A 16,197-nucleotide genomic window follows, 5' to 3' on the forward strand; every position below is an offset into this window, starting at 1 on the left:
ACCTTGTGTTGAATTTTTACCATATTAATTCAGTACAAAATAATTATAAATCTATTGATTTTTCTCTCTTACTTATAACTAATTTAATGACAAGCTTTTAAATTTTGAGTATGAGTCCTTGAACCAAATTTTAGCACTTTCAAATTTTAATGATACAGATTTTGAGCACAATTTGCATAAAAAATTTACATCAATAAAATGGTATTTATATTATAATCAAGTTGTTTTCCACTCCAGAAATGCAAATTGTTTCTTCCTTATACTGATTCTTGCATGGTTTCAAAGGCATTTCTGCCTTTTCCAAGCTATGCATAGAACAATTTTCAGGTTGTAATTCATTATTAATATCACTTATTTGTTCTCTCACTAATTCAGAAAACTCATGCTTTTCATATTTAAAAGAGACAATAAGAAATGTATTCATATTTTTTGTCTCTATTCTATTTACTTTAATATTTACTGATAAATTCTTCATTAACAATACAAAAACTCTGAATATTTGTTAAATAAGAATTACAACGCATTTTTAAATAAGCAATAACATCTATGTAAATTTAGGGCAATGAATTCATGAGACTTCTAATTTTTCTAAAGCACAGGTGTTACCACTGAGGGCTTGGAGGCCTTCCGGACTCAATGGGTCCTTGTCTGTCTCTTGTAAGAATACACAGAGGACACAATTTTGGATTTAACTCTGATAGGTTTATTTTACTTGTGACAAGTAAACGGAGTCAGAGAGGGATCACAGGCTGCTCCAAAACTCTGACTTGGGAAGTGGGGGTGGGGAGGGAAGAAGGCTGGGGCTTATATGAGTTCCGTGGAGACAATAGAGTAATGAATATTTACTGGGTTTCTTTCAAGGGGCAGGTACTTCTCAGAATGGTGGTACATACTAATTAGGTTGTGCTGGCATCTGGAACATGACTGATGTCCAGGAGGGGGTCCTCTACATCACTACATCATCCTCTTGCTGGGGGGTGGCCCTCCTCCCTCCCCCAACTAAAGGTCAAACAGCGGTCACACTTTGTTCCTCTGCACATGTGGAGCCTGTATAAAGGGGGAAGGGGCTAGAGAAACACTATGGACAGGGTAGTAATTCATGGGTTGTTTTAACCTTATTTCACATTGGCAGAGTGTGGTTCTTGTTTATTCAACTTTTAGATGGTAGTCTCAACAGCTCTTTTGTTCTGCCAGCACAGTTCACCCTATCTGTCTCGCAGAGTGCTTTCCAGTGAATGTTCAACATAGCCATGCTGTCCACCCTGACATGGACCAAACTTTGGGAGGATGATAAAATGCTTCTCAGGTGACACTTTGATAGGAAGCCCGTTGAATGTTTACCATTTTGTATTATGACAATTAGCTTGAAATAAATGAAGTTATATTATAAATTATATTATTAAATAATTTTCTTAACACAGTTACTATTTTACTATGGATCAAATATATTTTAATGTATTTTCGAGAACAGAGTGTCCGTATTGGTGCATACTTGCTAAGTATCATTCTTGCCTAAAACCATCATCAAGAATATCAGAAACATGACACACTTTGAAAGAGAAACATTTAACATGAAATTTGGGGAATTAAGGGATGATTTAGGAAATAATATTAAGTCATTATTCCCTGTCCTAGTGCGTAGAGAATGTGACCCAGCTAGAGCTGGGCTCATAAGGAGTCACAAGGACACATCAGCTGGGCCCTGAGGTATAAAGACAATAGATAGGATAATCTTGGAAAATATCTTTTAGGGAAATTTTCACAGAAGCCAGAACACAAAAGACTTTCCACCCTTATCTTTTGTTGTTAACATTTAGTGAATAGAAATCTGTTGGACCAATGAAGACCCCCCTGACTGTCCTTACTGAAACCTGTATCAATGATTGTTAAGAAAGCCAATTCAAAATGTAGGATGACAGTTTCTAGCCAATCTGTGAAAAGGTGAAGCTTTCAATGGTTTTGCCCATTTGTAATATTAATATATACTGCTGACTGTTACCTTCCTTAGACTTGGGCAGACATGGCTGTGGTAGCATGCTTGCCTGTTTCCCCATTCTTGCTTACTCTGTAATATTTCCTTGGACTCAGGCAGGAATAGCTCTGGCAACATGCTTTGCCCGCTTCTCAACTTTTGTCCTTTTGAATATCTGCCGAATAAAACTTTCTTTTTGCTTTACTGAAGTTGGAGATGTTTTTTCCCCTACGACAGTCTCTAGCCAGCAGGATGAATTAAGTTCCCAAAAAGAAGGGTACCAGAAGCTTGAACCTTAGAGCTTAATATCTTTGATAAATGAACTTGTATTTCCCCCCCACTTTTTTTTTTTTTTTACTGAGACACCAGTTTGGGGTTCATATTGAAATCTGCTATAAATTGAGTATACCAGAAGTAATTTGGAATTGCAGTGACCATTTTGGGAAAATGACCTTTCATTTGCATTGTAAAAAAAAAAAAAAATTCAATTTTTTTTCTTTCCACTTCAGGGAACTTACACTTGATACTCAGGTTTTGTCAAAAGGTATAATATTCCTCCATCTGAAGCTCTGGCAAATTTATAAGCTTTATTTAGAACCTTTTTTTTTTTTCCATTGAATTGAGTAGGTCTTACCAAAAATTGCTATATACACTTCTAGAAACTGAGATCCCTATATCCTTGTTTTGTGTGGCATTGTTTAGTGAGTTTATGTGATCTTTCTGTCTGCTTTTGTTCTAAGAGCTTGCTTCTGGTCTAGAGTGTTGTGTCTAAGTTTCTGTCTTATATCAGGTTAGAGGCTGTGGCTTAGAATTGTTGGGTTTTTTTTTTATATATATATATAATTTTTATCGTGCTTTAAGTGAAAGTTTACAAATCAAGTTAGTCTCTCACACAAAAACCCATATACACCTTGCTACACACTCCGAATTACTCTCCCCCTAATGAGAGAGCCCATTCTCTCTCTCCACTCTCTCTTTTCGTGTCCATTTCGCCAGCTTCTAACCCCCTCCACCCTCTCATCTCTCCTCCAGGCAGGAGATGCCAACATAGTCTCAAGTGTCCACCTGATCCAAGAAGCTCACTCCTCACCAGCATCCCTCTCCAACACATTGTCCAGTCCAATCCATGTCTGAAGAGTTGGCTTCAGGAATGGTTCCTGTCCTGGGCTAAAAGAAGGTCTGGGGGCCATGACCACCAGGGTCCTTCTAGTCTCAGTCAGACCATTAAGCCGGGTCTTATGAGAATTTGGGGTCTGCATCCCACTGCTCCCTCAGGGGTTCTCTGTTGTGTTCCTTGTCAGGGCAGTGATCAGTTGTAGCCAGGCACCATCTAGTTCTTCTGGTCTCAGGATGATGTAGTCTCTGGTTCATGTGGTCCTTTCTGTCTCTTGGGCTCATAATCATGTTGTGTCCTTGATGTTCTTTATTCTCCTTTGATCCAGGTGGGTTGAGACCAATTGATGCATCTTAGATGGCTGCTTGCTAGCGTTTAAGACCCCAGACACCACTCTTCAAAGTGGGATGCAAAATGTTTTCTTAATAGATTTTATTATGCCAATTGACTTAGATGTCCCCTGAAACCATGGCCCCAGACCCCTGCCCCTGCTACGCCAGCCTTTGAAGCATTCAGTTTATTCAGGAAACTTCTTTGCTTTTGCTTTAGTCCAATTGTGCTGACCTCCCCTGTATTGTGTGCTGTCTTTCCCTTCACCTAAAGTGGTTCCTATCTACTATCTAATTAGTGAATGCCCCTCTCCCACCCTCCTTCCCTCCCCCCTCTCGTAACCACAAAAGAATGTTTTCTTTTCAGTTTAAACTATTTCTCAAGTTCTTATAATACCGGTCTTATACAATATTTGTCCTTTTGCATCTGACTAATTTCACTCAGCATAATGCCTTCCAGGTTCCTCCATGTTATGAAATATTTCACAGATTCCTCACTGTTCTTCATCGATGCATAGTATTCCATTGTGTGAATATACCATAATTTATTTATCCACTCATCCCTTGATGGGCACCTTGGTTGCTTCCATCTTTTTGCTATTGTAAACAGTGCAGCAATGAACATGGGTGTGCATATATTTGTTCCTGTAAAGGCTCTTATTTATCTAGGATATATTCCAAGGAGTGGGATTGCTGGATCATATGGTAGTTCTATTTCTAGCTTTTTAAGGAAGTGCCAAATCGATTTCCAAAGTGGTTGTACCATTTGACATTCCCACCAGCAATGTATAAGTGTTCCAATCTCTCCACAGCCTCTCCAGTATTTATTATTTTGTGATTTTTGGATTAATGCCAGCCTTGTTGAAGTGAGATGAAATCTCATTGTAGTTTTGCTCTGCATTTCTCTAATGGCTAATAATCGTGAACATTTCCTCTTATACCATTAGCTACCTGAATGTCTTCTTTAGTGAAATGTCTATTCATATCTTTTGCCCATTTTTTAATTGGATTATTTGTAGAATTGTTGGTTTTTTTTAAAGACTGTCTAAGAACCTCAGTTCTTTCCTTGTTCTGAAAAACTGTGTCTCTTGTCTGTCTCTTGATTTAGGCTTTTAGTAGCTACTTAGAGAAACTATGATATAAATTGGTCTATTTGAAAAGCACACCAAGGTCTTTATGTTCTGTAAGTCAGTCTTAAAAACAAAATCTTTCTAAGTAACTTAAGCTAGATGTTATATAAAATGTGTTTTATTTAAAGAAAAAGGATAGTTTTGTCTTAAAAAGTTAACAGTTTCAAAACAACAAAAGAGAAAGAATTAATCTTTTGCCTTTCAAAATGTCTAGGTAGACTTAAACATAGTAAATGATGCAGATGCTTAGCTAAGAATTAATGGATTCATTTACATAATTGCTAAAGAGCTTTGGTATTTACTGGGTAGATAACCTTTCAAAATGCCTCTATCAATTTAAACATATGTAAATGAATCAGATTGGGCTAATCTTGTCTTCTACCTTGAGTTAAAAGGTAGGTAGGGTGATACAAAATCAGGCATCCTCAGCCCCCAGCCCTCAGCAGGGAAGGTCAAATAAAAATCATAATGACACACCTAAAATGGCCTAGAAAAATGTTTCCAACAGTAGCCGGAGACTTAAGGTTATATCCATATTAATGAATTGGTCAATTAAACAGAGACTTTGTAATTTCCAACACCAGTTAATGAAATCTTTAAGGGCTAAAATTAAAAATATATATATATATGAAAAATAGTAAAAGTTAAATAAAAACTTAAAATGTTTAAACAAACTTTATTTCAATTAGTTATGTTTTATGCAGGCTTAAAATAATTTCTAAGATATTTTAGATATTGATGTTGAATTGAGTTAATAGATATTGTAGTGGGAAAAAAAATCTCCTAGTTTAATAAATCAAAAAGAAAATTTTATTCAGCGTATATTCAAAAGGACAAAAGTTAAGAAGCAGACAAGCATGTTGCCAGAGCTATGTCTGCTTGAGTTCAAGGAAATATTACAGAGTAAGCGAGAATGGGAAAACGGACAAGCATGCTACCACAGCCATGTCTGCCCAAGGCCAACGAAGGTTACAGAGTCATCAGTATATATTAACATTACAAATGGGCAAAACCATTGAAAGCTTCACCTTTTCACAGATTGGCTAGAAACTGTGATCTTACATTTTGAATTGGCTTTCTTAACAATCATTGGTACAGGTTTCAGTAAGGACAGTCAGGAGGGTCTTCATTGGTCCAACAAATTTCTATTCACTAAATGTTAATAGAAAAAGATAAGGGTGGAAAGTCTTTTGTGTTCTGGCTTCTGTGAAAGTTTCCCTAAAAGATGTTTTCCAAGATTATTCTATCTATTGTCTTCATAACTCTGGGCCCAGTTAATGTGTCCTTGTGACTCCTTATGAGCCCAGCTCTAGCTGGGTCACATTCTCTATGCTCAAGGACAGGGAATATAGACTCCAATATTATTTACTAAATCATTATTCTTCATAATTTAAGCTTATACATTTTGCTTTTTATACCACAAGAGAAAAGATATATATTTGGGTCAGCTAATGAGTAAGTTTATTTTTGCCATTTACAGGGATGTACTATAAGAAAAAAAAAAAAATTTTTTTTTTTTTACTCTAAGAGATATACAACAAAGACAACTTCTAAGAAGTTTATTAAAAGGAAATTTATTAGATATTGTCAGAAGTTTTCTGTCTGATTGAAGTTTAATGGTTTAATTCATGATAGTTTTTAAGAACTTTTATAGCATATAAAAGAAAGAATCAGGTTTCTAGCTGTTAAAATCACAAAATTTTCTTCGATTTCTGAGTTAAAGAGTTAATTTATTAGAGTAATCTGCCTCTGAAACAAAGGTTTGGTCTCTCATCAGAACAAGATTCCTGAGTCAGCAGCCAAGACACATGGCTTTTGGAAGAAAAAAGCTAAGGTCTTTATTTTGAGATCTTTGATTAAATAACAAGTATTGTTTCACGGTAACTTATGACAAACGCCTGACAAGTTTGAAACTTCATGGAAAGCCACAAAATTTGTTTAAGAGAGAAGCGCTAAAAAGGCTCATTTAACATGTTATAAATTACTTAGACTGTGTTGTTAAAATCAAAAGAAGTGCTGATTCTTTCTCTTTGGGTTAAAATTTATATGTTAGTATTTCCTGTTGTGTTTTTGCCTAATAGTAGACAATAAAGGCATAGCATTATGTCATAATTTTATTATTATTTCTTAATTACTAACTTGGTTCAAACTTTATTATTTGAATATAGCATCATCAAAGCCAATAGTTTGACTGGAGAATTCAAATCATTTACCTATGAAGTTATTTTTTTATTACTATTCAGGCATTCAGAGGCTTGACAATCTTGGTCTATTCTTAGTATAACCTGACTATAAGGTTTTATGTCTCAAGATTATAATGTGTTACATCTGAAATTTTTTAAAAATACAATTAATGTTTATATTTAGAAAATTTTTTATCTAAAGTTTTTTTTTTTTAGCTGATTTTACTTGATCTTTACATTATGCTTATAATTAATTTATATCAGGTCTCTTAACCATTAAGAGTTATGTTTATAAATTAATCATGGTCATATTAAGTTTTGTCATCTACAGATAAATTTTTACTTTCTGATTTTCTGAAAACATTTGACCAGAATATCTCAACAAAAAATATGGACTGTATTGAACTTGCAAAAAAGACTGTGACTAGACCCAATCAAGATTTCCAGAACTCTGATGCAGAAGCTGATGGTTTCACAGACTGCGGTCCATCCAGAATCACTTGCAACAGAAGTTAACTACACCAGACTGAGTAAATGAAATGATACTATAGGTTTTATGTAAAAATATTTCTGTTACTTGAAAGTCTTTCTTTCTAGAAATAAGAAATGCTTTTAAGTCCTACTTTCTGGATATAAGAAACCATTTTCCTCTTTTCTCCTAAATAACTAATGGGTTTAGTTATTTTAACCCTTGAATTAGAAGTTCCTTTTGGTAAATTTAGCAGAGTTGTAAATATCATAACCAAAAAAGTGTCTGAAATTTGAGCTATGGTTTTAGAAGTTATAATAGCATTAGATTTTCTATTAGTTCTCTCAAGGAATAGTTTGTGCCTTAATAGATAAATATTGCTGTGTTTATATTAATACACAGTCAGGTTTGGGAGAATGTAGTTGTTGCTGAGGCACATGAAAAGCAGTTACTGATACTGTTTATGCATAAACAAAACACCTCCTGAGATTTGTTTCCTTGGTTCAAAGACCTTAGGGTCATGGTTTCATTGATTACTTCAGACAATTGGCCTAGTGTTAGTGTTCCTATTCTACCTTCTGATTCGCTGTATGGTGCCTGGGATCTTAAACACCAGAAAGTGCCCAATTACCATTTATTGAATATTTTTGACCAATGATTCTATAACAAGATCCTGACCCAAAGGAGGGAACCATGAAAGACTGTATATAACTCTCCTGGAATCCAGATTTCTCGCTTTCACAGAGGTTGGGGCAACCTACATAGGCCATCGCCTTTTGGCGTCCATTTAAACCTCGGGCTTTGAGAAAAAAACTGATTCTTGAAGCCACTTTGAGTCAAACAATTGTCCAGATAAACTAACAAGACCATTTTGTTTTGGGCTTTGTTTTTTTTTTTGAAGGATTCAGTTTGTTTTGAGAAACTGACTCCAAAGTTCAATAAATAGAGTTATGTTTAGGGTAAATCAATAATCAGTTTATCAGGCTTCAAGACGATGCAATACCTGTCTAATGCTTGTAATCACACTCTTACCCTCTTGCTATGTAGAAAATTATGTGTCTTAATGAAATCAGGTTCTCAGAAGAAATTGACCTCATGGCTCAGACTGCATTTTGTCTTAGATTCCACTTTTGCTACTGAGTAAGTGACCCATGACTGTTGATAGGTAAACCAAGGAGAGGCAGCTTGCCCTCAGGGAAAGCACTTAGTATGTTTTAGACAGATTAACTGGAGACCTCCAACAGAAGTCCATCCTATATTATCTTGCTAATCATGTATTCTTTAATAGAAACTTGTTTTTCATATGTAAATTTTTCTATGCCTTCTGTTCTCTCTAGACAAACTTTGTGTGCTTTATAGATAATATGTTTTTGTGTGGTACACCCAACTACACAAATTTAGATGATCACTTTCCAACCAATAGTGAATTTATGTAGACCATCTCTTGTTTAGATTCCTAGAGAATCTGTGGGCAATAAATACACTTTGAGAATGTTAAGATTATCTTTAGGTATTCCTAGTAAATACTAGAAAGGTAATGTTAGTTTGTTATCCTTTGTAAAACGAGAGTCAGAAGAAAGCCCATTGGTCCAATACTCAGGGTATAGTTGGTAAATTTAATTCCTACTTACAGTATATTTGAATTGAAGAAATCTTTAAAAAATTTTCCAATCACTATGAGACAAATAACAGACATAGTTATGTTGCTAGTGTGATAGAAACACAACAGTGATCTCTGACCTCCTTAAGCTAAGGTGACATGAGATGATAAAATAGCCTTAGATTTTTATTTATTGGTCCACAAAAGTATGTGTTGTAGCAAATACCTCTTGTTGCATTTAGATAAACAACACAAGAGAAGAAAAAGATATACATAAATTAGGTAATAAGCTACTTGGTTACACACTGTAACACCCTTACAAACACCAGATTTATTTGTACTACTACAAGTAAGATTCTTAGTCTACATCTTGATAGCATTAGGTACAATAAAACTTATCTTCTATTGTCTTACACATCTAAAATGCAAAAGAAGGCCTCAGGCTAAAATGCTGATGTACATTGAGTTTACTCACTTTGACAGTGCAAATAATGAGAATATTGCTCTTAAGATCCTGGTGAAGAACCAGATGGTATCCGGTGGAAAACCAGCACCGTGCATTTAAAGAACCTTCTATGGTTGCCATCCATGAACTCAACTAAGTACAGGTATTGATCATCGATGTGGTATCTCTAATCTCCAATCAAAAGGAGGGAATGATTTAGGAAATAATATTAGACTTATTATTTCCTGTTCTGAGCATAGAGAATATGACCCAGCTGGAGCTGGGCTCACAAGGACTCACAAGGACATCAACTGGGCCCTGAGGTATAAAGGCAATAGATAGGATAATCTTGGAAAATATCTTTTAGGGAAACTTTCACAGAAGCCAGAACACAAAAGACTTTCTACTCTTATCTTTTTCTATTAACAAACATTTAGTGAATAGAAATTTGTTGGACCAATGAAGACCCTCCTGACTGTCCTTACTGAAACCTGTACCAATGATTCTTAAGACAATTCAATATGTAGGATGACAGTTTCTAGCCAATCTGTGAAAAGGTGACGCTTTCAATTGTTTTGCCCACTTTTAATGTTAATTTATACTGATGACTCTTTAACCTTCCTTGGACTTGGATAGACAAGGCTGTACCAGCATGCTTGTCCATTTTCCCACTTTTGTTTATTCTGGAATTTCCTTGGACTTGGACAGACATGGCTGTGGTAGTGTGCTTGTCTGTTTTCCCATTCTTGCTTAGTCTGTAATATTTCCTTAGACTCAGGCAGACACAGCTCTGGCAACATGCGTTGTCTGCTTCTCAACTTTTGTCCTTTGGAATATATGACGAATAAAGCTTTCTTTTTGCTTTACTAAAGTTGGAGATTTTTTTTCCCCTACAACAGGGACAAGAACGCATTATTACAGAAATTTCGAATAAACCTACTTTAATTGGTAAATAATTTCATTTGCTGTCTACCATCTTTCACTTGGAACTGAAAAGCCTCCTCATCAGGTTACCTAATGCCCCCTTCACATCCTTATTCCTAAGGGCGTAGATGAAGGGGTTGAGTGTAGGTGTCACCACTCCATAGAAGAGAGCCATGAACTTGGGCTGGTCCCTTGTGATGGAAGAGGCGGGCTGAAGGTACATGCTAATACCTGGGCCATAAAATAATAAAACTACTATAAGATGTGAAGAACATGTCCCAAAGGCCTTTTTCCTTCCCTCTGAAGACTTAATGTTCAATAAGGCATGCCCAATACCGGCATAGGAAGCAAGAATTAAGCAGAGCGGAACAGCTAACATAAAAATGCATACAACAGAGAGCGTAAGCTCATTAACACTTTTTTCACCACAGGCAATCTTTAACAGAACAGGAATCTCACACAACAAGTGATCCAGTTTGTTGAGACCACAGAGTGGCAATTGTAATGTAACCGCAGCCTCTGAGACAGCAGAGATGATTCCACTCAGCCACACAATGGATACTAGGAGGACACAGATTCGCCGATTCATGATTAGGGTGTAGTGAAGTGGCCTGCAGATGGCCACATAGCGATCCAAGGACATAGCAGCCAAGAGCAGACATTCTGTGCCACCCATTGTGTGAAAGAAATATAACTGAACTGTACAGCCCATGTAACTGATTGTCTTTTTAGAGCTTCCCAGGTTAACCAGCATCTGAGGGACAATGCTTGTAGTATAACACATGTCCAAAAAGGAGAGGTTGGTGAGGAAAAAATACATGGGGCTGTGGAGCCTGGGGTCTAACCTGGACACCAGAATGATGGCAATGTTTCCCATCATGGCCATAGGGTATGTTATCAGAAGAATAACAAAGAGAGGTTTCTCCATCCAAGGGCGGTCAGTGAAGCCTAGTAGAATAAATTCTTCAGGGTGGCTTACGTTAATTAGTGCCATTGTCTTTATTTCAGCTGCAGTAGGAAGTGGCAAGGAAGACGGAAAGTTAGGAACAGTGGCAAAACATGATTATGCATTGATCATGCACTCATAGACTATGGAGTGCAGTAACTTGAGGATGAAATAATAAGGGTTCTGGCACCAGGTGGCCTAATTTCCCTTCATGACACTACAAATTAAAGGCAGTCATTTTAAACAACCTAACCATTTTAAAACGAATTTCCTCCTTTGTAAGATAACACTGATTATCTCCTTGGGTTGCGGTGAGGATCTAATGGAAAATAGATGTGAATGTGTTTTGGAAACTCTAGAGCAATGGTTTTCAAACTTTGGCTGATATAAAAACTCAGGTATGGTGGCTGTTAAAATGCAAATTATTAGTTTTTATATCGAGGTGTGTCTGATAGTCAATATGTCACAGGGCCCAGAATTCATGTGACTCATTTACAGAAAAATTGCTGAAAAAGCAGTGACAAGAAGAGTAAAGATATTGAGGTAGCTACAGGAGGAGGAGCAGGAGGAGAAATCCTGGAGATAAGAGTTATCAGGATAGCCCTGTCCATCCCCACTTAGTTAGCTGACTAACTATGTCAACTCTATAGGGAGTAAGAAGGCTTGCTTTAAACCCATCTTAGCTATGTGGAATGGAGCTAGAACCAAAACACTTTTAGCTTTAATTTTTTGAAGTATAAAATGAGAGAACTGAACATACCAAGAATTTGTTTTCAGGTGTATATTTTCATATGTGACTATTGAATTCAAATATTGGGTATTTGATCTTTCATGTTAAATTTAGCTAATTTATCTATTGTATAGGGATTTTCTTGGTTGGAGTGAACTTATTATCCTGTCATATATAAAAGTTTGCAAATATATTTTTAACTCCAGGGAACTGCTGTCAGGAGAAAAGTCTATATCCTACTTGAGGCTCAAATTTATTCCAGTCCAGATATATTTTTTACATTTTTGGGACATTCCTTTGTTTGTTTAGCTAAAGTGTACATTAACACAACAAAATTAACTAGACAAGTGAAGAATAATTTTGAGAAAGGCTAAGTAGGTAATGAGGCTTTTTTGTTCATAATGTGCATTTTATGAAATCCACAATCTTCCCTAAAATGGCGTATATTCAGAAATACAGATGGGGAGTTAAAATAGTGCACCCTAGTGACAAAATTCTGAGTTATTCTCAATTAGTGATGTAAAGGTAAAAGATTACATTTGTAGGGTTACAAAATACAGTTTTCAGATACAATTTTGTTACATCTTCAGAGCCACCTTGTGAAGGGTCACACAAAGCTTCCCAGGGCTAAGATGTGAATACCTTTGTTTACACACTATCTAGGCTAGTAGTGTAAAATAAAAATAATAAAACCAATAATTCTAGTTAAGCCTTAATAATTCATTTTATGCCAAACACTGCAATACACTTTTTACATGCATTAACTCATGTAGTTCCCACCATCAAACCCTATGACACAGGAGTTTTTAGGACCCATATTTTAGGATGTTGTTAATTATTGTATCCTAAGTTTATACTCTGCTAATAAGTAGGAAGGGTCTAAAGATGAAAAACTAATGCCTTAAAAGAGGCATTAGGTAATGAGACTAAAAATTCAGAGCTTGAAAATTCCTTAGAAAGCATCTCTACTCCTGGGATGTTTACCAAATGAATCTTGCCCCTTACACCCTAATTTGACCTTGACATTATGCAAAATGTTACATGAACATATAGAATTTTAAAACGTGTTGTGAGTAAAGTTCTTTTACAGGTGAAAATTCTATGCTGTAGGTGGGATATGAAATAAAACCATGGTGTGAATTACATTGATCTTTAAAATTAACATTCTAAAAATTCCAATCTCCCCGTGCTATTAAATAATTGTCTAAAATTATCTATTGCCTATTCTTTTAACTTTATATTCACCTTTTCATATTTTTCAATCATGAATCATTCTTCAGTCTTTTAAGATTAATATTTAATTGCCCATGAATTCTTCTAATGTAACTCTATGACAGTATGCATTCAAATATGTAACTCTAAGGACAGTATTTTTGTAACTCTAATGTGTGTAACTCTATGTAGATATAACATTAATGATGGTATTCATTCAAGTACACTTTCAGCAATTTTGCTTAATTTGTGTTAGTTGGGAATTTGTTCATATTGTTTGCTGAATTAAGTGTAGTTTTGTTTGTGAATAGTGACTACCCCAGAGCCTCCTTCATGAAGCTGGTAACTTTCCAAAAATGAGGAATTTCTCTGGATATTTCTATAGTGTTGCCACAGCAGGTGGTCCTAATCTATGAGATTTATTGTTGAAATATATGGTTAAACTTCATAATTCTATACTCAGGTCTTTTTCAAGTCATTCTCATGATATTTCATCACTGCTAGCTCTTGGATCCCATGACATTTGGATCTCCCACTTCCTGTGATCTTCCATCCCTATGTTGCTATGCAGAAATACATTTATCTACAGTTCTTTAAAGTCCCTTTAATAAAATGCCATGATTCATTGTTTTTGATATCTTCTTTGCGTCTCTGCTCACATTTTCATTCTAGCATATCTTATTCTTACAACTTTTTCTTCACACATAGTATTTACAGCTCGTTTTAGTTTTAGATACAGTAAAAGGTCATAAGAAGAAACAAAATTATGTCTGACACCAAACCACCCGGATGAAACACATAGACAGGTCAATCCATTAAATTTGTACTATACATTTTGAAAAGTTCACAGAATTGAATGAGGGCTTTATACTTCATTCAGGTGTTTGACATCTATCAGACACAGTGTTTGATGAAATTTAAATGCTTTTTAGATTGTTCTTGGTGAGAAAGAAAGGGAGAGGGACAGACAGACAGACATACAGAGAGAGAGAGGGAGAGATTAATTTATTACAAAGGGAAAGCCAGTTGCTTCCTAGCCACAGAACTAGATATTCCTAAAGTTTAGGAAAAACCTCTGAAATATTCTGTTTTTACATGTAAATCAGGCACTTTGACCTACCTATATTCCAACCTTTCCTAAGAATGCATGACATTTTAAAGTATCTTTTTACTTACCTTATTTTAAGAAATATCATTCAATGAAAAGGAATTATGAAAGGATACATTTAAATTTTTTAAAAGTTCGTAGGAGAAACTGTCATACACAGATGTATATCTAAGAATCAGCTTCAGTCTGTGAGTTTTTCAGTTGATAGGACTCCAAAGAGAGAAAAGCATGTGTTAGGAACATAATAGTAGATAGTATCAGGGATGCCTTGCTAATATGTTATTTATACTCTATTCCTGAGGCCTCTGGGCATTGTTTCCAACAAGCTATTTAACCTTTTTTTTTTATCCTTATTCCAGATGGATTAGCACAAAAGTTCCTTGGGACAGAGCTCTCTGAATAGATGCTATGTTCAATTAGTCACCTACTGCACTGAGATTGGTAGCAAGTCCTTTGATTATTAGATTTGTTTTGAAATAATCATTTTTTTTAATTTTTATTGTGCTTTAAGTGCAAGTTTACAAATCAAGTCAGTCTCTCACACAATAATTTATATACACCTTGCTACATACACCCAATAGCTCTCCCCCTAATGAGACAGCCCACTCCCTCCCTCCACTCTCTTTTCATGTCCATTCTGCCAGCTTCTAAGCCGCTATACCCTCTCATCTCCCCTCCAGACAGGAGATGCCAACATAGTTTCAAGTGTCCACCTGATCCAAGAAGCTCACTCCTCACCAGCATCCCTCTCATTTTTTAAAAAGCAAACAGTCACTAATTTTAAAAAGTCACCCTAAGGTTAGAGTTTACCTGAATAAATCATTCTGGGGTACTTAAATGTGAGTTCCTTAAATATCTTACTTCATTCATTCTTAGAATATCTCATATGATATTCAATTATTTCTATTTGTATTATTAAAGGAAATAAAGATGAGTTGGAAAGGGAAGACACTGGCAAACAACCAAAGTTTGATTTCTACAATGAGCAGGCCAAATGGTGGAGAAAAAGGATACAGAATAATAAGTAATCGGTATATGCTATAATAATGTGAGGATCCCTGGTGGCACAATGGTTAAATGCTTGGCTGTCGATCAAAAGGTTGGTAGGTCAAACCTACCCAGTGGCTCTGCAGGAGAAAGACCTGGTTGTCTGTTCTTGTAAAGTTTCAGCCTAGGAAACTCTCTGTGAGGCAGTTCTTCTCTGTCCTGTAGGGTCTCTACAAGTCAGAATAGGTGCAATGGCACATGACAACATCTGATAATGTAGATACACCAATTATAAAGAGTAGGATAAAGAAGAAAGTATATGGAAAGAAGAAAAACTTCACAGATTAGGTACTAACTAGAGTTAAAAGGAAATTATTTTGAAATGAATGCTGGGGAAGTAAGAGGAAGGAGATTATTAATAATAATAGTGCTCCTACTAGAAAACTGATAAGGTCTATAAAAAGTATTGGTATGAAAGTACCTACAAGAACAAAAATTTTAAATCTCCAAAATACCAAAATAATATCAAATTAATATAGAAAGCAAACTGACCATATAGTGAAAGATTTTATATGCTTTTTATGCTTCTATGGCCACATACGTATATATAGTCACATATTTTTAAATAAGTATTAAAACATCATATGACCTATCTAAATCAAAATTTATCAAATATATCAATAAATGAAAATGGTTGTAACTCACCTGCTGAACTAAAAAAATGATTTTCAGATTAGCTTCCAAAGCAAAATCCAACTCCACGCTGTATTTAAGAGATATGCCTAAAAAGATAATTAGAAACATTAAGAATAAAAGGAAGGGAAGGCTGGGCTAAGATGGCGGAATAGCAAGATGCTTCCGGCAATCGCTCTTACAACAAAGATCCAAAAAGTCAACTGAAACGATTATATTTATGACAAGCTAGGAGCCCTCAACATCAAAGGCAGAGTTAGAAAATGGACTGAGTGGCAGGTGGAGAAAGAGACCATTCAGAAGCGGAGAGAAGTTGCCAGACCTGAATCGCTGGGACCCCTCAGGCACCATTCCC

General features: G+C 35.6%; 1 protein-coding gene across 1 annotated transcript; it reads right to left on the reverse strand.

Moving 5' to 3' along the window:
• Positions 1 to 9,887: 9,887 nt before the first annotated feature.
• LOC135232974 (olfactory receptor 2B11-like) lies at positions 9,888 to 11,205 on the reverse strand. Its single transcript, XM_064295652.1, has one exon. The coding sequence runs from the start codon at positions 11,158 to 11,160 to the stop codon at positions 10,222 to 10,224; it is 939 nt and encodes a 312-aa protein (XP_064151722.1). The 5' UTR covers positions 11,161 to 11,205; the 3' UTR covers positions 9,888 to 10,221.
• Positions 11,206 to 16,197: the final 4,992 nt, after the last annotated feature.

Source organism: Loxodonta africana, chromosome 1 (assembly GCF_030014295.1).
Source record: "Loxodonta africana isolate mLoxAfr1 chromosome 1, mLoxAfr1.hap2, whole genome shotgun sequence".
Classification (NCBI taxonomy): Eukaryota; Metazoa; Chordata; class Mammalia; order Proboscidea; family Elephantidae; genus Loxodonta; species Loxodonta africana.

Excerpts from the sequence above, each read along its gene's own strand:
- LOC135232974 (XM_064295652.1), bottom strand. The coding sequence starts at position 11,160 with ATGGCACTAATTAACGTAAGCCACCCTGAAGAATTTATTCTACTAGGC.